This window comes from Leucoraja erinacea, chromosome 3 (genome assembly GCF_028641065.1).
Source record: "Leucoraja erinacea ecotype New England chromosome 3, Leri_hhj_1, whole genome shotgun sequence".
Classification (NCBI taxonomy): domain Eukaryota; kingdom Metazoa; phylum Chordata; class Chondrichthyes; order Rajiformes; family Rajidae; genus Leucoraja; species Leucoraja erinaceus.
This window is the reverse complement of record NC_073379.1, coordinates 113,403,657-113,428,653: the sequence shown is the minus strand read 5'-3', so window position 1 is coordinate 113,428,653 and position 24,997 is coordinate 113,403,657. Positions and strand designations below refer to the sequence as shown.

General features: G+C 43.2%; 1 protein-coding gene across 1 annotated transcript in view; it reads right to left on the bottom strand.

The window, feature by feature from the left end:
- Positions 1–24,997, bottom strand: part of LOC129695930 (uncharacterized) — a 154,488-nt gene that overhangs the window by 56,453 nt on the left and 73,038 nt on the right. The window contains exons 16-20 of the mRNA XM_055633409.1: positions 19,382–19,611; positions 12,866–12,975; positions 10,678–10,782; positions 8,593–8,671; positions 6,176–6,290 (exon numbers count right to left, since the gene is read on the bottom strand). Coding sequence (XP_055489384.1) covers positions 6,176–6,290; positions 8,593–8,671; positions 10,678–10,782; positions 12,866–12,975; positions 19,382–19,611 — 639 coding nt within the window. The remainder of the gene's footprint in view (positions 1–6,175; positions 6,291–8,592; positions 8,672–10,677; positions 10,783–12,865; positions 12,976–19,381; positions 19,612–24,997) is intronic.

Below are 24,997 nucleotides of genomic sequence, written 5' to 3'. Positions count from 1 at the left end.
AGTAATCGTTTCATGAATCAGAAATGATAAAGGTTATTGATCACATCTCAAACTCCATTACAACATCAGCAATATTATTATTGACGTACTTTGAAACATTGATGGCTATTTTAGATGTCACAAAGATTAAACAATTTACATCAATATATGCAGCAAAAGTTTATAATGACTAAAGGATATTTTCTTGTTGATAACTCAGAATTATGAATGTAGAGGGAGAAAAGCTTAGTTAAACAAACATGTTTTCAGTGGCTAGATTTATTAAATGCCTGTACTATTAGATGGAGGTGCTGCTTTTAATGCAGTTAATTTTAATCTCAACTAAACAAAAAGGCAGATTCTAGAAAATTGATAAATGCTGAAAATTGTCAGCAGGTTAGAGAACGTTTGTGAGAAAGTAAACATCTTCAGGTTTGCGCATTTTAGTCACAACATCTACAAACTGATGATTTTTTCCATCTTATTCTGTTTTTGATTTTAATCTAATCTGTCCAAAGAGATGATCGGTAAACATCAGCCAGATTACTCATGAACAGAGTGGAGGGCTGGAGTAACTCAGGCACCATCTCTGGAGAACATTTATGGGTGACGTTTTGGGCCGGGTCCCTTCTTCAGACTGATCGTAGTGGGGGGGGTGGGGAGGAAACTGAATGAGAAGTGGGGGCATGGTGGCGCAGCAGTAGAATTGCTGCCTTACAGCACCAGAGACCCGGGTTAGATCCTGACTACGGGTGTACGGAGTTTGTACGTTCTCTCTGTGACGGTGTGGGTTTTCTCCAGGTGCTCCAGTTTCCTCTTACACTCCAAAGATGTGCAGTTCTGTAGGTTAATTGGCTTTGGTAAAATTGTAAATTGTTCCTAGTGTGTTGGATAGTCAAAAAGTAATAAGGTCATAAGTGATAGGAGCAGAATTAGGCAATTCGGCCCATTAAGTCTACTCTGCCATTCAATCATGGCTGATCAATCTCTCCCTCCTAATCCCATTCTCCGGTCTTCTCCCCTTAACCCGACACCCATAATCTATCAAAAATCTATCTATCTCTGCCGTAAAAATATCCATTGACGACCTCCACAGCCTTCTGTGGCAATGAATTTATGATATTCCACCCTCTGACTAAACAAATTCCTCTTCATCTCCTTCCCAGATGTTCGTTTACTTGAGATACTTTAGTTTTGGATATTTTGAGCATTTCTACTTTTAATAACAATTTTTCATTTGAGAGATTCATGTCTTTTGCTTATCAAGATGAAGGTTTTTGATTTCAAGAGGTCAAATGGAAATTCCAAAAGTAGAAATGGTGAAAGGAAGACAATATTTGACAGCAATGACCATTCTGCACGTAGCTTTACGGTGAGAGCGGCACGGTTTAACGGAAATGTGGGGAGCGTGGGGGTTTTACTGGGGTGTCTGGAATACACTGCTGGAGGCGGTGCTTGAGTCAGGTATGATAGTGACATTTAAGAGACTTTTGGATAGGTGCATGGATATGCAGGGAATGGAGATATCGTGGAATGGAGATATCAGGGAATGGAGATATCGTGGAATGGAGATATCGTGGAATGGAGATATCGGGGAATGGAGATATCAGGGAATGGAGATATCGGGGAATGGAGATATCGGGGAATGGAGATATCGGGGAATGGAGATATCGGGGAATGGAGATATCGGGGAATGGAGATATCGGGGAATGGAGATATCAGGGAATGGAGATATCAGGGAATGGAGATATCGGGGAATGAAGATATCAGGGAATGGAGATATCGGGGAATGGAGATATCGTGGAATGGAGATATCGGGGAATGAAGATATCGGGGAATGGAGATATGGGGGAATGGAGATATGGGGGAATGGAGATATGGGGGAATGGAGATATGGGGGAATGGAGATATGGGGGAATGGAGATATCGGGGAATGGAGATATCGGGGAATGGAGATGGGGAATGGAGATATCAGGGAATGGAGATATCAGGGAATGGAGATATCGGGGAATGGAGATATGGGGGAATGGAGATATCGGGGAATGGAGATATCAGGGAATGGAGATATCGGGGAATGGAGATATCAGGGAATGGAGATATCGGGGAATGGAGATATGGGGGAATGGAGATATCAGGGAATGGAGATATGGGGGAATGGAGATATCAGGGAATGGAGATATGGGGGAATGGAGATATCGGGGAATGGAGATATGGGGAGATAATGGAGATATCATGGGAATGGAGATATGGGGAATGGAATGGGGAGATATCAGGGAATGGAGATATGGGGGAATGGAGATATCAGGGAATGGAGATATGGGGGAATGGAGATATCAGGGAATGGAGATATGGGGGAATGGAGATATCGGGGAATGGAGATATGGGGGAATGGAGATATGGGGGAATGGAGATATGGGGGAATGGAGATATCAGGGAATGGAGATATGGGGGAATGGAGATATCGGGGAATGGAGATATCAGGGAATAGGAGATATCGGGGGTTATGGGGAGAAGGAAGGAGAATGGGGGTTCAGAGGGAGAGATAGATCGGCCATGATCGAATGGCGGAGCAGGCTTGATAGGACGAATGGCCTAATTCTGTTCCGATCACATGACCTTACATATGGATTATGTGCAGGTTGATAAAGTTGGTCTTGGCATCATGTCCAGTACAGACATTGTGATCCAAAGGGCTTGTTCCTTTGCTGTACTGATCGATATTTCTAATATAATTACACATTTAAATAATGTGTTACCTGAAAAGATATTACTGACAAAAAATAGCTCTTTCCTACCAATCACATAGAAACATAGAAACATAGAAATTAGGTGCAGGAGTAGGCCATTCGGTACTTCGAGCCTGCACCGCCATTCAATATGATCATGGCTGATCATCCAACTCAGTATCCCGTACCTCCCTTCTCACCATACCCCCTGATCCCCTTAGCAACAAGGGCCACATCTAACTGCCTCTTAAATATAGCCAATGAACTGGCCTCAACTACCCTCTATGGCAGAGAGTTCCAGAGATTCACCACTCTCTGTGTGAAAAATCTCGGTTTTAAAGGATTTCCCCATTATCCTTAAGCTGTGACCCCTTGTCCTGGACTTCCCCAACATCGGGAACAGTCTTCCTGCATCTAGCCTGTCCAACCCCTTAAGAATTTTGTAAGTTTCAATAAGATCCCCTCTCAATCTCCTAAATTCTAGAGAGTATAAACCAAGTCTATCCAGTCTTTCTTCATAAGACAGTCCTGACATCCCAGGAATCAGTCTGGTGAACCTGCTCTGCACTCCCTCTATGGCAATAATGTCCTTCCTCAGATTTGGAGACCAAAACTGTACGCAATACTCCAGGTGTGGTCTCACCAAGACCCTGTACAACTGCAGTAGAACCTCCCTGCTCCTATACTCAAATCCTCTTGCTATGAAAGCCAACATAACATTCGCTTTCTTTACTGCCTGCTGCACCTGCATGCCTACCTTCAATGACTGGTGTACCATGACACCCAGGTCTCGCTGCATCTTCCCCCTTTCCCAATCGGCCACCATTTAGATAATAGTCTGCTTTCCCGTTTTTGCCACCAAAATGGATAACCTCACATTTATCCACATTATACTGCATCTGCCCAACATTTGCCCACTCACCCAGCCTATCCAAGTCACCTTGCAGTCTCCTAGCATCCTCCTCACAGCTAACACTGCCCCCCAGCTTAGTGTCATCTGCAAACTTGGAGATATTGCCTTCAATTCCCTCATCCAGATCATTAATATATATTGTAAATAGCTGGGGTCCCAGCACTGAGCCTTGCGGTACCCCACTAGTCACTGCCTGCCATTGTGAAAAGGACCCGTTTACTCCTACTCTTTGCTTCCTGTTTGTCAGCCAGTTCTCTATCCACATCAATACTGAACCCCCAATGCCGTGTGCTTTAAGTTTGTATACTAATCTCTTATGTGGGACCTTGTCAAAAGCCTTCTGGAAGTCCAGATACACCACATCCACTGGTTCTACCCTATCCACACTACTAGTTACATCCTCGAAAAATTCTATAAGATTCGTCAGACATGATTTATCTTTCGTAAATCCATGCTGACTTTGTCCAATGATTTCACCACTTTCCAAATGTGCTGCAATCCCATCTTTAATAACTGACTCTAGCAGTTTCCCCACTACCGATGTTAGACTAACTGGTCTGTAATTCCCCGTTTCCTCCCTCCCTTCTTAAAAAGTGGGGTTACGTTTGCTACCCGCCAATCCTCAGGAACTACTCCAGAATCTAAAGAGTTTTGAAAGATTATTACTAATGCATCCACTATTTCTGGAGCTACTTCCTTAAGTACTCTGGGATGCAGCCCATCTGGCCCTGGGGATTTATCGGCCTTTAATCCATTCAATTTACCCAACACCACTTCCCGGCTAACCTGGATTTCACTCAATTCCTCCAACTCCTTTGACCCGCGGTCCCCTGCTATTTCTGGCAAATTATCTATGTCTTCCTTAGTGAGACGGAACCAAAGTAGTTATTCAATTGGTCCGCCATATCCTTGTTCCCCATGATCAACTCGCCTGTTTCTGACTGCAAGGGACCTACATTTGTTTTAACTAATCTCTTTCTTTTCACATATCTATAAAAACTCTTGCAGTCAGTTTTTATGTTCCCTGCCAGTTTTCTTTCATAATCTATTTTTCCATTCCTAATTAAGCCCTTTGTCCTTCTCTGCTGGTCTCTGAATTTCTCCCAGTCCTCCGGTATGCTGCTTTTTCTGGCTAATTTGTACGCATCATCCTTCGTTTTGATACTATCCCTGATTTCCCTTGTTATCCACGGAAGTACTACCTTCCCTGATTTATTCTTTTGCCAAACTGGGATGAACAATTTTTGTAGTTCATCCATGCAGTCTTTAAATGTCTTCCATTGCATATCACATATCACATTCCATATATCCAAATAATAGCACTGGCCTGTGTTCAATTTCTTTATAACTAGAGGTGGTTGAATAATTGAGGATAAAATTAGCAGATGTTCATTACTATATTTTATGTAAATACACCTCTGCCAGCAGAGGAATAAAATGCTTATTGGAATGATTAGCAGAAAATTCTATTTTCTATAGTATACTATTTAAAATGAATATTTAATTTTAAGAAACAAAGAGTCCGTACGACTAGAAAAACCTTTTGTATTTCGGTTTGTGGAGTAGGAGTGTGGAACAAATTGAACGCGGAATTAAAGCAATGTACAAACATGAATCATTTTAAAATGATATATAAAAAAATAAATTTCAAGGGGTACCGGGATGGAGGGGATGGTTGACAAGTGGGGGTTAATGTTTGTTTATTGCTTTACAATTGTTTACTTATGTTTGGTTACTTCATATATGAAGTTTATATGTGTATAATAGTTGTATGTATATATATGTCTGTAGGTATTATGGGAAATTGCCTGGGGTAGTATTATTATTATTAATTAATTGATTTTTAAATATGGTAGAAGTGTTGGGGAAAAGGGGTGAGATTTAATGTTATTCTTCTTCTCACTCCTTTTCGAGCTTGTACAGACACAGAGTTGGACATTGGAAATTTGCTTTTTGTTCTTTTCATTGCTTGTAAATATTGATTGTAATGTCCAATTGTTTGATAATTTCGATTTTGTTACTATTAATGTCTTTACTGTCTTTACTTGTTCGGAATAAATAAAATAAATAAATAAAATAAAATAAACAGAAGAGACAAAGATAATGCAATCTTATTTCCTGCTAAAATATACCAACAAACTTCAGCACCTAAACGATATTTCCAATACATTATTAGCACAGTTATGTGTTAAAATTATAATACTAATCATTAGTGAACATGAAACGGCAGACATATCAGATTTGTTGGCTCCAAAGGTTCCATTTGTTTACCAGCTGAGGAGCGTTGGTGGCACAATGGTAGAGTTGCTGCCTTACAGCGCCAGAGACCCGGGTTTTATCCCGACTACAGGTGCTGTCTGTACGGAGTTTTTATTTTATCCCCGTGACCGCATGGGGCTCTAATGGGGTGGAAGCGAAGGGCAATTAACCATGGATTGTTGATATGATCTGATACTTGCCGTTAGTTTATTATTCTCATGTGTACAGAGATAGATTGAAAAGCTAAACATTGACAATATGCTGATACTGAACTCTTACAATGGTAGAGATACATTACCATTATCGGAAAATATCAAGCTCTCCTCAACTTCATTATCATTGGGGCTGCTTCCACTGTTACAGTAGTAAGTAATGATAATGCCGTTTAGAGTACCGTCCTTATTAAACCCAACCTGCAACAAATCAAAAGCATCATCTTTTAAGCATAGTTTGTTATGGTAGATTTATAGCTTTATGACTGGACCAGCCATTTACTCTGCAAAAATGTGCAATAATGGACCTCAACAGTGCACCAGACCGATGTATTATTGTGCATTTAAGACTTGTTAAACCACTGAAGTGAAGAAACCAATTAAAACATTTGCACAGACATCAAGAATGTGTAGGCCATGAAACTGATGCTGAAGCTTAATTTTGGCAATGCTGCACCTGGACCCAATTGAGATTTCCAGAATTTTATTTTTATCCAGCATCTGTTGAGTCTGTTTTACTATTTATCAAGAGTGTTTTGTTGTTATATGTCCCCGATAGGACAATGAAATTCTTACTTGCAGCAGCACAACAGAATATGTGAACATAGTACTCTGTAAAAATATCATAAATGAGAAAAAACGTTCAGTGTCACATACATACAAAAAATTAATAATAGTGCAAAAGACAAAACCAATGTCCTCATGTAGTTCAGAGCCTATTTGGAGGTTGTAGTGTTTAATAGCCTGATGGCTGCTGAGAAGAAGCTGTTCCTGAATCTGAGACTAGCTCCGAATACTAAATTCTTTACAAGCAGTTTGAATGGATTAAAATGATGAGGCAATGTATTTCTCTCCAACATTTAACTATATAGTACTATGATCACTGCTGACCACAGGGTGATGCAGGGCAGGGACACAATTGCTGTATTAAGGGCCTGTCCCACTTGGGCACCATTTGCGCGTCACGCAGATGGCGTGCGAAGATTTTGTACATCCCAAAGTCCTAGGGCGCCGCGCGCGAACGCGGGTCACTGCCTACGTCTCCATGCGCGCATCACGTGCGTGTCACAACGCACGCATCGTGCATCGTGACACGTAAATGATGCTGCGTAAATAATGCCCAAGTGGGACAGGCCCTTAAGTTGGGGAAAAGGGTCCCATAGTGATGGGTGGAATTTGCATTGCAAATGTAAAAGAATTGCAACAATGTTAAACCATCCCAAATGACTTCAGAATTAAGGGACAGAAGTTTAGGGGTAATATGAGGGGGAACTTCTTTATGCAGAGAGTGGTGGCGGTGTGGAATGAGCTCCCAGTGGAAGTGGTGGAGGCAGGTTCATTGGTATCATTTAAAAATAAATTGGATAGGCATATGGATGAGAAGGGAATGGAGGGTTATGGTATGAATGCAGGCAGGTGGGACTAAGGGGAAAAAAAATTTGTTCGGCATGGACTTGTAGGGCCGAGATGGCCTGTTTCCGTGCTGTAATTGTTATATGGTTATATGGTTAAATATAAAAGTAACAAAAAAAACTTCTTTAGTTGGAAAGAACATCAAGAACAACACAAACAATTTCCATGGGCCTGTCCCACTTAGGCAACTTTGTAGACGATTGCAGGAGACTATGCAGTCGCCACATGGTCGCCACATGTTCGCGGGTGGTTGCCGGGGAGTCGCCTTCATGGTCGTGAGGAGTTCCCGCATTCTGGGAACTAGTGGTCACTGCGAATTTTTCAACATGTTTTCGAATGGCCTAATTCTGCTCCTGTAACCAATGAAGTTATAAAATGAGCTATTTGATCTGAAATTTGCCAAATAGTGAATTGCCAAAGTCCTACAGCCCTTCGGCCCAATGTGCCATCACATGGGTCAACATGTCCCAGCTACTACACTAGTCCCACCAGCCTGCATTTGGCCAATATCCCTCCAAACCTGTCCTACCCATGTACCTGTCTAAATGTTTCTTAAACGTGGCGATTGTAATTGATTCATTTCTTAATGTTTATGGGAATCATTACATTAATTTGGAACTAAAATCAAGATGCTGGGAGAACTCAGCGGGTCAGACAGCATCTGTAGAGGGAAACAGATAGTCTACATTGAGTCAAGACCCTGCTTCAGTTCAAGGCGAAGAGGAAACAATGTACTAGGAATCTGTGGGGTAACTTTTCCCAAACAACGGGTGGTGGATGTAAAGAACAAGCTGCCAGAGGAGGTAGTTGAGGCTGGGACTATCCCAACGTTTAAGAAACAGTTGAACAGACACATGGATAGGACAGGTTTGGAGGGATATGGACCAATCGCAGGCAGGTGGGACTAGTGTAGCTGGGACATGTTGGCTAGTGTGAGCAAGTTGGGCCGAAGGGCCTGTTTCCATGCTGTATGACTCTATCTGGACTGAGTGTGGAAAAGAGCACCAGCAGTCTTTTGTGTCTCCATTAGGTTAATCTGGTTCAGAGAAAGCCATCAAATCAAAACCAAAAGAGACGGGCTTGTTCTAACCTTGTATTTGACTACATAACCATGCCGTTTGCCAACTGCCTGCATGTTGGTGCTCAGGTCCATCTTGCATCGGACTGGTCTGCAGGAAACAAGTATGGTCATTCATCTGCATTGCAACATAAGAGAACCTTCTGTGACTAAAGCAGCAAACTTCCTCAACACACCACACCGAGCACATACCCAATGGTGAAATCAACTCTATTGTTTTTTAATCTTAGGAGTGCTGCAAAATTGTTGATAAAACTCTGCGATTATGTAGGGATTATGTAGAACAGATCAATCGATCTCATTTTAGATCTAAAGCGTTCAGTTAATTTGTTGCAAAGTTAACAGATTCATTGAGCTTTAAAAGCCAGCACACTACAGTTCAAAACTGTGTTTGCAGAGAGAGCAAGTACATTTAAACAGCCTCGTGTTTATTTACCGTAACAATGAAATTCATAAACCCCTGTCCCAAGGTACGAGTTCATTCCAAGAGTTCTCCCGAGTTTGCCCTGATTCGAACTCGGAGATTTACGGTAATGGCCACTCGTCGGTACCCGGGGCTCTCGGGGACATTTTTCAACATGTTGAAAAATCTTCACGCGTCTTCCCGAGTACCTGCCGTTAGCGTTACGAGCTGCTAAAAGACGTCCCCGAGCTCCGACGTACCCGCAACGTTCATTCTCCGTGCTTACCACGAGTTTGATTTTTTTTTAAACTCGGGAGAGCTCTTGGAATGAACTCGTACCGTGGGACAGGGCTATTACTTGCTGCAGTTTAACATGCCCATAAACACAATACATGCAGATAATGTTTTTTTTTTAAAATAAAATTTAATTAACTAATGACCATAATAGTGCAAAAATCAAAGTTCTTAATGCAACTAAAGACAGTCCATAGAAATTCATAGTTGATGAGGTTTGTGTTGTGTAGTGTTCAAGAGCCTGATGGTTGTTGGGAAGAAGCTATTCTTAAACGTGGTGGTCATAATTTTCTGGCTCCTGTATCTTCTTCCTGATTGTTTGAACAAGATGAGCCAGGATATTTGATGATGGGCAGCCTTTTTTGAGGCAGCACCTCATATATGACATGATCATATTGAATGGCGGTGCTGGCTCAAAGGGCCGAATGGCCTACTCCTGCGCCTATTTCTGCTAGGTTTTCTATGTTTCTATAAAAACTTTCCCTGATGGGAAGGTCAGAACCCGGGCATTGTTCACCACTTATTGCAATCTCCTTCATTCCTGGGCGTTCCAGTTGCCAAGCCAGGCTCTGATACGACCTGTCAATATGCTATTCAATGTACACCTGTAGAAGTTCAACAGAGTGAGTACCCGTCAACATATCGAATCTCCACAATTTTCTAAGGAAGTAGAGGAGTTGTTCAGCTTCCTTTGTGATTGTACTCGGGAAACATCTTCAAAGTTGTGCACACCCAGAAACTTGAAGCTGTTGCAAACGCAGGGCCGTTTAACGCAGGCAGGTGGGACCAGTGTAGACGGGACATGTCAGTCGGTGTGGGTAGGTTGGGTCGATGGGCCTATTTCCACACATATCACAGCCAGCAACCTTACTGACATCTAAGTTACTATCTGGGAAAAGGTTACCCTATCATGGGCAATCCTATCGCTTGCAAAGAACCAGAACTTAGTGCAACAGGTTAAACCATTTAATGAAATCAAATGAATAACGTTACTTTCTTCCAGCGGCAAATGTCCCTACTGAAAGCTATGACTAAATCTGCTGTACCGTTTGTATCAGGTATTAGTTTAAAGCTACAGCGCGGAAACCGGCCCTTTGGCCCACCGAGTCCGAGCCGACTAGCGATCCCCGTACACTAGCGCCAATTAACCACAAACCAGTATGTACGTCATTGGTGTGCGGGAGAAAACCGGAACAACCTGGGAAAACCAATGCAGGTCACAGGGAGAAGGTACAAATTCCATACAGACAGGATGTGTAGTCAGGATGGAACCCGGGTCTCTGGCGCTGTAAATCAGCAACTCTACTGCTATGCCACTGTGCCATCACTCATTAAGTTTCAAAACTTTGCTAATTAGACAGTCCCCCGAATATCTAGTACAGTATTTGTCTGCATCCTACCTGTGAAGGACAGTGGCAGCTACTGCAGCAGCACATGCTACCAGGTTGGCACGTGTAGCTTTACCTCCATACGCTCCACCCAGCCGCTTGGCCGTGACATTAATACTGTGAAAACAAAAACATATTAAACAAATAAAAAATAATTCTCACTGATACATTGTTGTCACATGTACCCACACCATGGACTGCTGTTTTGCATACAACTCGGTAAAATCATGTTGCAGACCTCGTGTAGGCAGTACACACGTGTCGCTACGTTTTGGCACCAACAAAGTTGCAACAATTCACCAAACAGTCAGCCCCATCTATTGCCTGCAGCCGCACGTTTAGTTTACAGATACAGCGCGGAAACAGGCCCTTCGACCCACCAGAACCGCGCCGACCAGCGATCCCCGCACACTAACACTATCCTACACCCATAATTTTTACATTTACCAGGCCAATGAATCTATAAAGCTGTACATCTTTGGAGTGTGAGAGGAAACCGATGATCTCGGAGAAAACCCACGCCGGTTTCTGGGAGAACGTACAAACTCCGTACCGAGAGCACACGTAGTCAGGATCGAACCCGTGTCTCCAGAGCTGCATTCGCTGTAAGGCAGCAACTCTACTGCTGCACCACCGTGACCACAGGTGGCAATAACCTACCTACCCCTGGGTCCCTGGCGGTGTAAGGCAGCACCTCCACTACTGCATCACTGTGGTGGGGGTGGGGGATGGAGAATTGTCACTAACGGAGGGAGGGCAGATCTTCATAGGATTTTGAACAGCAAACAGATAAATCTTGGGCCTGCCTGCCTGCCTGCCTGCCAGTGACATCAATTCCACAGAGCACAATAAAGACCCGACTGATCCAACAACCTGGATTGTATTTCCAGTATTTAAAAATAACTTTTAAAGCAAGACTACCCATTATTGATTTAGGTAACCATAAATCTAGAATGCTTCTTTTGGTTCAGCTGTCAATGCAGAGGACAGAGGTTCAAGGTGAAGGGTGAAAGATTTACAAGGAATCTGATGAGTAACATTTTTCCACACAAACGATGGTGGGTACAGTACGAGCTGCCAGAGGAGGTGGTGGAGGCTGGGAGTATTGCAACGTTTAAGAAACAATTGGACAGAGAAATGGATAGAACAAGTTTTGAGAGATATGGGCCAAATGCAGGCGAGACTATTGTAGATGGGGCATGTTGGTTAGTGTGGGCAAGTTGGGCTGAAGGGGACATTTCCTCACTGTATGACTCTAAGGCTAACATAACCATGAAAACGCTTTTCTGCCGATTAATGGCTTTTGGTGTGCTGGCCTTTATAAATCAGAGCATTGAGTATAGAAGTTGGGATGTAATGTTAAAATTGTACAAGGCATTGGTGAGGCCAATTTTGGAGTATGGTGTACAATTTTGGTCGCCTAATTATAGGAAGGATGTCAACAAAATAGAGAGAGTACAGAGGAGATTTACTAGAATGTTGCCTGGGTTTCAGCAACTAAGTTACAGAGAAAGGTTGAACAAGTTAGGGCTTTATTCTTTGGAGCACAGAAGGTTAAGAGGGGACTTGATAGAGGTCTTTAAAATGATGAGAGGGATAGACAGAGTTGACGTGGATAAGCTTTTCCTACTGAGAGTAGGGAAGATTCAAACAAGGGGACATGACTTGAGAATTAAGGGACAGAAGTTTAGGGGTAACATGAGGGGGAACTTCTTTACTCAGAGAGTGGTAGCTGTGTGGAATGAGCTTCCAGTGAAGGTGGTGGAGGCAGGTTCGTTTTTATCATTTAAAAATAAATTGGATAGGCATATGGACGGGAAAGGAATGGAGGGTTATGGTCTGAGCGCAGGTGTATGTGACTAGGAGAATACGTGTTCGGCACGGACTAGAAGGGTCGAGATGGCCTGTTTCCGTGCTGTAATTGTTATATGGTTATTATATGGTTAATACATTTGATTTTAAGTAGCTTGGTCATTATGATTACCACATCACAGATGCATATTAATTTCCTGCTCCAAAGCACTTAATATAAATATAATTTGACATAATTCATATTTGCTACACCTGACCCGGTTGTTACACTTAAAGCTCGGTTGTTACACTAAAGCTCGTACTATAAACGTGACAATGTTACAACTAATGTGAGCTACACAGTTATTACAGACATTCCTATTTTGTTAAGAAATGAAAATCAATTTACTTCTTGGCTTGCATTCCAACAGCATCAGCTACGGCCTCTTGAAGTAAAGTTAACCACTGGCTTGATGCCTGGATGTTCAAACCATCTTCAACAGGCACACACCGACAAATCTATCCAACAGTGAACAACATAATCAAAATGGGAGCTCTTAAAAGGAAAGCATTTCTAACACTCTCTGGTTGCACAAGCTTACTTTAAGGAATGCTAAATCAATATTACATCTTTGGAAACTTAATTTCCCACAAGAACTGTGGTGAAAATTAAGACAGTTTGCAGTTTCATGTGTTCAATTCTAAATAAATATTTTAATGCTGTGTATTAATGCTGTGGATGTTACAGTACAAATGAAATTTAAAAAAAAAACAGGATTGCTGGAAATACTCAGGTCAGGCAAGAACTGTGGAAAGACAATGACAGGTCCGTTCCTTTCAACTGCTGACTATATAGTGCTGATGTCGCAATGTGGCGTTGCCTCATAGTTCCAGAGAACCCAGTTCAACGCTGACTATGGGTGCTGTTTATGTGGAGTTTGCATGTTTTTCCTGTGACCTCGTGGGATTCCTCGAAGTGCTCTGGTTTTCCACACATTAAAAGACGTGTGGCTTGGTAGGTTAACTGGCCCCTCGTATGTAGATGAGTAGTGGGATCTAGGGGCAATCAATAGCAATGTGGAGAGAACAACGTTGGATTAGATTAGTGTAGGGTTAGTATACATGGTCAGCATGGACCAGATGGGCCAAATGTTTCCATACTGTATCTTTCTATCTCCATCTGGATACTGTTAGATATAGAAACATAGAAAATAGGTGCAGGAGTAGAGGCCATTCGGCCCTTCGAGCCTGCACCGCCATTCAATATGATCATGGCTGATCATTCAACTCAGTATTCTGTACCTGCCTTCTCTCCATACCCTCTGATCCCTTTAGCCACAAGGGCCACATCTAACTCCCTCTTAAATATGATGTTTCTGGTCGAAGACTTATCAGAACTGAAAAAGAGAGAAAAGTTGTATTTCAGTTGCAGAGAGGTGTAGATAGGACAATGGAAATATCACTAATTTGGTAGGTAGGCAGAAATAGCCTGGCAGACTGTGACCAAGTTTGGGCCCCGTATCTGAGGAAGGATGTGCTGGGTCTGGAGAGGGTCCAGAGGAGGTTTACAAGAATGATCCCGTGAATGAGTGGGTTAGCATATGTTGAGCGTTTGACAGCACTGGGCCTCCACTCGCTGGAATTTAGACGGTTGAGGGGGGACCTCATTGAAACTTACAGAATAGTGAAAGGCATCGATGGAGTGGATGTGGAGAGGATGTTTCCACTGGTGGGAGAGTCTAGGATCAGAGGTCACAGCCTCATAATTAAAGGGCACTCTTTTAGAAAGGAGGCGAGGAGGAACTTCTTTACTCAGAGGGTGGTGAATCTGTGGAACTCATTACCACAGACGGCTGTGGAGGCCAAGGCAGTGGATATTTTTAAGTCAGAGATGGACAAGTTCTTGATTAGAATGGAAGTCAAGAGAAGGCTGGAAAATGGGGGTAAGTGGCAGAGATCAGCCATGATTGAATGGCGGAGTAGACTGAATGGGCCAAATGGCCTAATCCTATAACTTGTGAACCAGTTGCCCCATAATACCAGGGATCTTGGCTCAAACCTGACCTTGGGTGTTGTCTATGAGGAGTTTGCACATTCTCCCTGTGACCGCATGGGCTTTCTCCGGGTGCTCCGGTTTCTTCCCATATCCCAAAGATGTGCGAGTATGTGAGTTAATTGGTCTCTGTAAAGTTTGTCCTTCATGGGCAAGGAGTTAATGCGAATGTGGGCTAACATAGAACTGGTGTGAACAGGTGATCGATGCTCTGTTAGACTCTGTTGGCTGAAGGGCCTATTGCCATGAGGTATTTCTAAAACTCTCTCTGACATCAAGCTATTAATGATGCATTGAGCACATAGGTTAAGGAGGGAACACAATGTGTAGGAAAGAACTGCAGATGCTGGTTTAAATCGAAGGTAGACACAAAATGCTGGAGTAACTCAGTGGGTCAGGCAGCATCTCTGGAGAGACGGAATGGGTGACATTTTGGGTCGAGACCCTTCTTCAGACTGATTGAGAAAAAACAAACATCAACTGAGTTAAGTTGCAATAGCAGCCTCTGAGAACAATGAATGAGGTTTTCAACCTGAAATATTAACAATTCCTTTTGCCACAAACGTTGGCTGATCTGAGTTTTTCCAGTATGTCCTTCATAAAATGACAGAAGTTAAGTGAATCTAAGGTAACCAAAACTGGGCTTTGAATCATGTTGTCGCAGAATTTCTATGGATTATCTGTGTGTATTTTTATGGATCTTCACACACCAAATTAGTGTTAAGTAATACTGCATTCATTAGCGCGAATATTTACTCCCATCAACCTCCTTTTCAAACATAATTTTCTGCATATTCACTCAACCCAATTTTGACCATTGACAATCTTGCAAACCCTCACCCCAAGTTCAACTGAGCTTTATTTTCATGTGTTTCCCAGATCTGAGCCCAACCATAACATTTTCATGTTTGAAACTCTATAATTGCAGAGATCTATTTTTGCATCAGGTACCAAAAACGTTCAAATCAGAATCGGAAATGGCATCAATTTTGACTTTATTTCCATGGAATATTACATTCCACATACACCATTTGCAACACATAAACAGGCCATTCAGTTTTGATGGCCAATTGAGCTCATTTTTCTACTGTATTGGCATTTTCTACTACAACATCTTCTTAACCCATCTTTATGCTTTGTATGGAACTGATTTTTAAATTATGTAAAGCACTTTGGGGTCAATGAAAATTGACTATAAATGTGCTATATAAATAAACTTATTATTATTATTATTTATTATTAACAAGGCCGTGTTTCTCCATATAACTTCCTTTTTCAACTTATCAACCAGATACCTGGAGTATTGCGTGCAGTTTTGGTCTCCAAATCTGAGGAAGGACATTATTGCCATAGAGGGAGTGCAGAGAAGGTTCACCAGACTGATTCCTGGGATGTCAGGACTGTCTTATGAAGAAAGACTGGATAGACTTGGTTTATACTCTCTAGAATTTAGGAGATTGAGAGGGGATCTTATAGAAACTTACAAAATTCTTAAGGGGTTGGACAGGCTAGATGCAGGAAGATTGTTCCCGATGTTGGGGAAGTCCAGGACAAGGGTCACAGCTTAAGGATAAGGGGGAAATCCTTTAAAACCGAGATGAGGAGAACTTTTTTCACACAGAGAGTGGTGAATCTCTGGAACTCTCTGCCACAGAGGGTAGTTGAGGCCAGTTCATTGGCTACATTTAAGAGGGAGTTAGATGTGGCCCTTGTGGCCAAGGGGATCAGAGGGTATGGAGAGAAGGCAGGTACGGGATACTGAGTTGGATGATCAGCCATGATCATATTAAATGGTGGTGCAGGCTCGAAGGGCCGAATGGCCTACTCCTGCACCTAATTTCTATGTTTCTATGTTTCTATACTTTCACCACATTTTATCTCCACAGCAAACCTGTCTCGTTCCTATCATAAGTATCTCCTTTGTCTTATCCATCCCTCTCCCATCATCTCCACCACCCAAGACTTGCTTTTTTACTTTCATTCCCAGTTTCAATGAAGGGTCTTCAAGCTGAAAATGTTCTTTCCACGGATATTGCCGAACCTGCCATCTCTTTGCACGCTGCCATTGAAGTGTAATACTCAAACAGTTCATTATTTGGGACATAGATCATTAGCACATCGAATAGGAACGTGGCAAAATTATTTTTAAAAGACCAATTCTTTTTTTTAGAGATACAGAGTGGAAACAGGCCGTTCAGCTCACCGAGTCTGCGCCAACCAGTGATCACCACGTACATTAACATTATCCTACACACTAGGGACAATTTACTGTTTTGTACCGAAGCCAATTAACCTACAAACCTGTACGTCTTTGGAGTGTGGGAGGAAATTAAAATGCGCCCGGTGAAATCCCACGTGGTCACGGGGAGAACGTACAAACTCCGTACAGACAGTACCCGTAGTCAGGATTGCACCCAGTTCTCTGGCGCTGTAAGGCAGCAGCACTGAGCCACCATGCCAAGTTAATTCATTAGACAAAATAAACATAGAACTACAACGTTAACATAAAAAGGCCACATCAGGCCACCAGTTATATGGTTATATCTGCACTACAACATTTCATCAAAGTGACATCAAATTAGTTTTGTGCACCATGTTACATCACTAAAGGTCCAAAATGCTGCATGCACTTGTGTATATGCATCCATAGTCTCCGGTTCCAATCTTAAATATTTCAGCATCCCCAGCGTATAATGTCAGCAGTTAAAAAGGATCGAATTGCCAACGTTTACAGCTAACGGATATCCAGCAGCATCTGTACATCACCTGGTGCAACAGATTACAACTGGCCTTGGCCTTTGTTGCCAGAAGGCTGTAATTATAGCAGAAGTTAGATGGATATTAATGAGAACACCGACATGGGTTTTACCCCCATTTCACTGCCATTGCCGAGCACATCAACAAAGATTCACAGAGTATAAAGGAGGTGGCCATCTAACACCACTGTGGCTTTCTGAAAAATAACTGAATTCAGTATCAGTGTCATTACCAAAAACATCAATGTAAAATCATTCATGAACATTGTTTCTTTTATATCATTTTCGATGAAAATAAGATTTTCCAATTAATATATCATGTCGTGCGGCCATTTGCGGGATGACGTACGGGTGAGGCGTGGTGACGCACGGTCATTGGCTATGCTAATTTATTTTGCATCACCGTACATCACCACGCGTCACCCATACATCGTCGTGCGTCATGATGATGTCACGCGCCCCAGATGTCGCAACCTGCCGTATCATGTCGCGGGTGGACGTACGTTGATGCCACTTGACATCACAGGTGCTGTCCTATAGTGACGCACGGTGACACGCGCCCTGTCCCATGATGACGCATGGTGGCGCGGAGTGACGTACTTTGACGATGGTTTTCAGGCGATATTGAGCGTCAGTCACTGACGGCCGTATTCGCCAACAAAATCGCAAAGTAAGACAGGCCCATTAATATAAACATCCACCACAGTGATCACTATGATCAAGGTAAATAAAGCTCAGACAGTCTCCCTCCTTTTGTTCACCCTTGTTTGGGCCCTTGACCCTCCTTAGTCGCCGCTACGGACGGCCCGATTGTACAGACACGCTCGTCGGGATGATCGAAGCTCCAACAATGGGACGGATGAAACACACTCCGCGGCTTGGAGTGCCCGAATCGCCAACTTTCTTACCGGAGACCGCGGCTTGTCGATGTTATAGGCCGCAGGCAGGCCAGCGGTCGGAGCTCTTCTCCGGCGATCCCCGGCAAGGGATCACTGGCTCCGGGGTGGTAAGTCCATGCCACGCCTTCTGCTCGAAGCTCCGCAGACCACGGCTTCACGATGTTATAGTCCACAGGCCGATGGAAGTCCTCGCCGCGCCTGCTGCTGAAGCTCTGGGCCGTCTCTGGGAAAGGCCGCACCAATCCAAGTCGTTGTTAGGCCGCGGGGGAAGCGAAAATGCGACTAGGAGAAATGTGGCATCTCCACCGAGGCAAGTGGCTGGAACCGGTTTCCCCCTTTCCCCACCCCCACCCCACCCACACTTAAAAACATACCGAGAAACATTAACACGTACATTTAGACATACTAAAAAAACAAAAACAAAATGACTGACACTGCTGCTGGTGAGGCTACCACTCGATGAGGACATAGGTTTAATACTGGAGGAGTTAGGTTTAAGGTGTGTGGGGTAAGACTTCATAGGAACCCGAGGGGTAACTTTTCCCACACAGATGGTGCATATATGGAACAAGCTGCCAGAACAAAGGAGTTGACATTGAAAAGACACGAGATAGCTACATGGATAGGAATGGTTTGGAGAGATATGGGCCCAGTGTAGGTAAATGGGACTAACTCAGTCAGGCAAGTTAGTCAACATGAATTAGTTGGGTCACATGGCCTGTATCTGTGCTCTATAGTGAGTTTGAGTTTATTGTTACGTGTACAGAGGCACAGTGATAAGCTTTTGTTGTGTGCTATCCAGTCAGTGGAAAGACAATACATGATTATAATCAAGTCATCCACAGTGTACAGATACATAAAGGGAACAACGTGAATAGCGTTTAGTGTAACATCAAGCCAGTAAAGTCCAATCAAAGATAGTCCGAGTGTCTCCAATGAGGTATTGTGTGTGCTGTACTCCAAGTTCCCGATCAAACATGGACTTAATGCTGGAACTAATGTTGGGAATTCAAAGTCAAGGCTTGTGGGGAAATTGGCAAGGAATACAGATTTCAGTCTTAAATTTATAAACAAAACTGTTCACTGTACACAAAAATGCTGGAGAAACTCAGCGGGTGCAGCAGCATCTATGGAGCGAAGGAATGTTCACTATACACTTCTGACCAACATCTAGGATGTAAAGAAAGAACATTCAGTAAGGAATGAAGGAAAATTACCTGCGTTTCCATGTAGAAATGATACTGTTCACCTGCCCTGATTTGACCATCAACCTGGCAAGGAGAGTCTGAAATAGCACTGACAGCATCTCCAACCTGTATCCAGGGACCAGGTGATGGGTGGAAGGATTTCTGCTTGATAGCTTCATCAAGACTCACAATTGCAGCTTTCTGATCCTGGTAGGTGACCACCACTTTCTCCACCATCTGTTGAGCATGTTCTTGTGAATCTTGGAAGTAAAAGAAGATACACATCAGTAGGCTTGTGCTGAAATAAGTTGCAGGCACAATTGGTCTGAAGACTAACCCGAACCATCGCTTGGCCAGACCCTCCCCAGATGTTGGCTGACCTGCTGAGTGTCTCCAATACATTGTGTTGTGCTGAATTAATCCTGAATTACCTTTCATACCTGGTATTAAAAAATCTAGAACTTCTACCTAATTCTGAGCAATGTTAGCAACTGACCTGTTAGCAACAGGTATCAATGCTAATCCAGGATTACAGCACAACACAAAGATAGAATGGAGCGGCTGGGCTTGTACACTCTGGAATTTAGGATGAGAGGGCATCTTATTGAAACGTATAAGATTATTAGGGGATTGGACATGCTAGAGGCAGGAAACATGTTCCCGATGTTGGGGGTGTCCAGAACCAGGGGTCACAGTTTAAGAATAAGGGGTAGGCTATTTAGAATGGAGATGAGGAAAAAACGTTTTCACCCAGAGAGTTGTGAATCTGTGGAATTCTCTGCCGTTTGCAGTGGAGGCCAATTCTCTGGATATTTCCAAGAGACAGTTAGATAGAGCTCTTAAAGATAGCGGAGTCAATGAATATGGTGCTAAGGCAGGAACGGAGTACTGATTGGGGATGATCAACCATGATCACAGTGAATGGCGATGCTGGCTCGAAGGGCTGAATGGCCTACTCCTGCACCTATTGTCTATTAGTGCAACATATAGTTCTTACATTGTTGAAAGATAGACAACCTCCAATTGCAATTAGTTTCAGTTTAGTTTATTGTCATGTGTACAGTGTTATAGTGAAACGTTTTTTTGTGTGCTATCCAGTCAGTGGAAAGACAATGCATGATTACAATCTCGCCAAACAGTGTATTTACAGTGTATTCCAGTACATTTACAGTACAAGGGTGTCCTTGTACACCAGTCACATAGATAAATGTGAGGTTATCCACTTTGGCAGCAAAAACAAGGGGGCAGATTATTATCTCAATGGGGTTAGGTTAGGCAAAGGGGAGGTGCAGCGAGACCTGGGTGTACACCGGTCACTGAAAGTTGGCGTGCAGGTGCAGCAGGCAGTGAAGAAAGCTAATGGAATGTTGGCCTTCATAACAAGAGGATTTCAGTATAGGAGTAAATAAGTTCTTCTGCAGTTGTATAGGGCTCTGGTGAGACCACATCTGGAGTATTGTGTTGGTCTCCTAATTTGAGGAAGGACATCCTTGTGTTTGAGGCAGTGCAGCGTAGGCTCACGAGATTGATCCCTGGGATGGCGGGACTGTCATATGAGGAAAGATTGAAAAGACTGGGCTTGTATTCACTGGAGTTTAGAAGGATGAGGGGGTATCTTATAGAAACATATAAAATTTTAAAAGGACTGGACAAGCTAGATGCAGGAAAAATGTTCCCAATGTTGGGCGAGTCCAGAACCAGGGGCCACAGTCTTAGAATAAAGGGGAGGTCATTTAAGACTGAGGTGAGAAAAAACGTTTTCACCCAGAGAGTTGTGAATTTATGGAATTCCCTGCCACAGAGGGCAGTGGAGGCCAAGTCACTGGATGGGTTTAAGAGAGAGTTAGATAGAGCTCTAGGGGCTGGTGGAATCAAGGGATATGGGGAGAAGGCAGATTCAGATTCAGATTCAGATTCAGATTCAATTTAATTGTCATTGTCAGTGTACAGTACAGAGACAACGAAATGCATTTTTTTTTTTTTCCAGGCACGGGTTATTGATTGGGGACGATCATCCATGATCACAATGAATGGCGGTGCTGGCTCGAAGGGCTGAATGGCCATTTAGAATGGAGATGAGGAAAAACGTTTTCACCCAGAGAGTTGTAATAGGCTGCACCAATTTTCTATGTTTCTAAGGGAATAATGTTTGGTTATTAGGCTTTCATGACACCATGCCCTTCAATGTTTAAAAAGGAAATGCTGGAAAATCAAAGGTAGACAAAAATGCTGGAGAAACTCAGCAGGTGAGTGAAGAAGGGTCTCGACCGAAATGTTGCCTATTTCCTTCGCTCCATAGATGCTTCCTCACCCACTGAGTTTCTCCAGCATTTTTGTCTACCATGCCCTTCAATGTTACATCTTGCACTAAATGTTGTATTCTTTATCTGTGCACTGTGGACAGCTTGATTGTATTCATGTATAGTCTTTGGTTTGACTGGATAGCACACGGACAAAAGCTTTTCACTGTACCTCGGTACACGTGACAATAAACTAAACAAACTGTCAGCTTGAATCCACACTGTCCATAATCATCATCATCATCATTACTTTAATAGCCAAATACATTTTGCAGTGTACGAGGAATTTCATTTGCCGTAGTCATACCAATAAAAAGCAACAAAACACACACAATACATTTTAATATGAACATCCAGCTCAGTGACGCCTCCACATTCCTCACTGTGATGGAAGGCGAATAAAAAAATCTCTTCACTTCTTGCTTTGTCTTCCCGCGGTCGTGGGGCCTTGAGCCTTCCGTTGATGGGACGATCTTGACTACCGTAGCCAGCGGTGCTTGGGCCCTCTGTGTCGGGGCGATCAAGCTCCCGTATCAGGGGGGATCCCAGCCACTCATTTACACTAATCCCATTTACAAGTAATTGTTTCTGTTGTCAATCTCCCCATTTTCCCAGCAATAATCCCAGATTATCGTGGCTCTTATATCAAGTACACTATGCAAGCCATTTAATTATACTTTAAATTTTCCCCCATATGAATGAGGTCACCATTCATTAGGCAGTCGACTCTGTTCGAAAGCCAAAGACAGGATACAGAGGAAAAACTAACTGCTGGGGGAACTCAGCAGGTCATCTGTGGGAGGGAACTTTTCAGACGACATTTCGGGTCGGGACCCTTCTTTAGAATTTCATAGTTGGTGCCTGACCCAAAGAAACATAGAAAATAGGTGCAGAAGTAGGCCATTCGGCCCTTCAAGCCAGCACCGCCCTATATGATCATCCAAAATCAATACTCCATTCCTGCTTTCTCCCCATATCCCATGATTCCGTTAGTCTAAAGAGCTATATCCAACTCTCTCTTGATCCACTGAATTCCTCTCAGTTTGTTTTTGCATCCAACATTTGCAGTTGCTTTGCCTCTAAAGAACAAGAAATTACCAGCTTCTGTAATCTATTTCCGTTAATTCTAGTTTATTCTCCACATATACCATCAAATACTCCATCAGTTATTCTGCCACTCACCCCCATACTTGGGGCAATTTACACCGACTAATTAACCCACAAACCTTTGGGAGGAAAGTAGAGCAGTTAGAGAAAACCAAAATGGCCACAGAGGGAACGTGCAAACTCCACCCAGACAGCACCATGATGAACCTGCGTCCCTGGAGATGTAAAGTCTCAGAGAGATTGAACGTGCCCGACCGGCCTACACAGCCATGGTTCCCAGTTCATTACGACACGGTGGGGAGTCACCTATGGATTTCCCTAGTGGACCATGGTTGCTGACTCAACCCAGTATCAGGCACAAGCCACCCTTGCCAGGGCAACATCAAACTCCTGGGTGCAGGTTTTGAATAGACCTTACCAGGGACTGGGATTATCCAAGGGAACCATTACCACCATGTCGGCATCCCTGCGAACAGTCACTAAAAGTTAACATGGGTGAAATACTGCCACGACGCAGGGACAACATCCCGAACCATTCAACCACTGACGTATTGAAATTCCTGGAACATCTACACCAAGACTAAAAAGTAAGTTACAGTGCCGTAAATTCAGCATGGAGCGCCTTATCTGCTTATCTAAAACAGCATGTCAACAGAACATGGGATCCCATCCACTAAGGTAAACGTATGAAGGGCAACTATGATATAAGCCCCAATCACTCAGGTTTATACCCATGTATGGGATATTGGTGTGATATTGACATATCTCAGAGAATGGCACCAGCCAGATCCCTCAGCTTGCTTAATCTATGTTTTTAAAAGAGAAAACGCTCATGCTTATGGCTCTCGTACACGCTCTAGATTCCGGTCACTCCATAAACTAGACTGGATAACATGGTGATTACCCCAGACGCATCACGTTCATATTTAGGTCTGGTAAAATCCAACTCGCAGGTATGTGGGACTACGCGAGATTTTGAGTTCGGCACGAGCTAGTAGGGTCGAGATCGCCTGTGTTTTCCGTGCTGTAGTGTTATGGCATGGACCAGGAACGCCCTATTCACTGGTGGGATTCCGGGCCTACCCACCAGAGTCCAGGTCGAGTGTGGTGACCCATCTTCTACTATATATAGACACAACCCACTATCTTAGAGGGAGATGAAAGCCTAATGGGTCAACCACAGTAACCCAAGACGGGGTACGAGCCAAACCACTCCAGGTGGCTCAAACAGGTACTGAAAGCTGCCGGGGAAATAATAATACATTTAATCCCATTTCACTAGGGCAGCATTGGCATCAGCGGCTGAACGGATGGTCGTTCCAGTTGACCACATTTTTAATACAACAGTATGGTCAAGGAAACGGCGTTCAGAACATTTTTTATTTTTAAACCGTTGATAAACCTGATTTAATTGCAGGAGAATATTACAAACTGCAATATCAATTTAAGCTCAGAGGAGCTCTTTTATGTTGTTATTGTTAACAATACCTTTCTGTTTCTTTTGAAACCAGATCTACTGGTGATAACGATAACACTTCCTCCCTCATAAACTTCGGCAGTAGGACGACAGATAGCACAATGGGCTAAGAGTTCGGCTGGCGACCGGAAGGTAGCCGGTTCAAATCCCGCTTGGAGTGCATACTGTCGTTGTGTCCTTGGGCAAGACACTTCACCCACCTTTGCCTGTAATGGAATGTTACGGCGGCAGGCGCGGGCACACCGCGACGCCCTGTGTCTCCCTTTCAAGGGAGATGCTAAAAATGCATTTCGTTGTCTCTGTACTGTACACTGACAATGACAATAAATTGAATCATTTCATTTCAATGCATTTCGTTGTCTCTGTACTGTACACTGACAATGACAATAAATTGAATCATTTCATTTTCATTTCAGTGAGTGAAATAAAAACTGTTACACGGTTTGAAATCACAGACCTTTGAAGTCTTCACGGAATCACTCACGTGACTCCGAAGTAAAATAGTAAGATTAAACGAGTACTTACCAGTATGAAGTTTGATCTGTATTTTATGAGGAGTTACGGTGAGGGATTAAGTGCCCACCGCTCCCACCCTCATTATACAGATCAAGCTAATAAACTGATGTCTCGTGATCTTTACTATCTTACTTCAAATATTGTGTCTATCCTGTGATTTCACACCGCTGCTTCGAAGTATGCCGCACCTGCGCACTGGAGCTGGGGTCTTCACTTAATCCCTCACCGTAACTCCTCATAAAATAC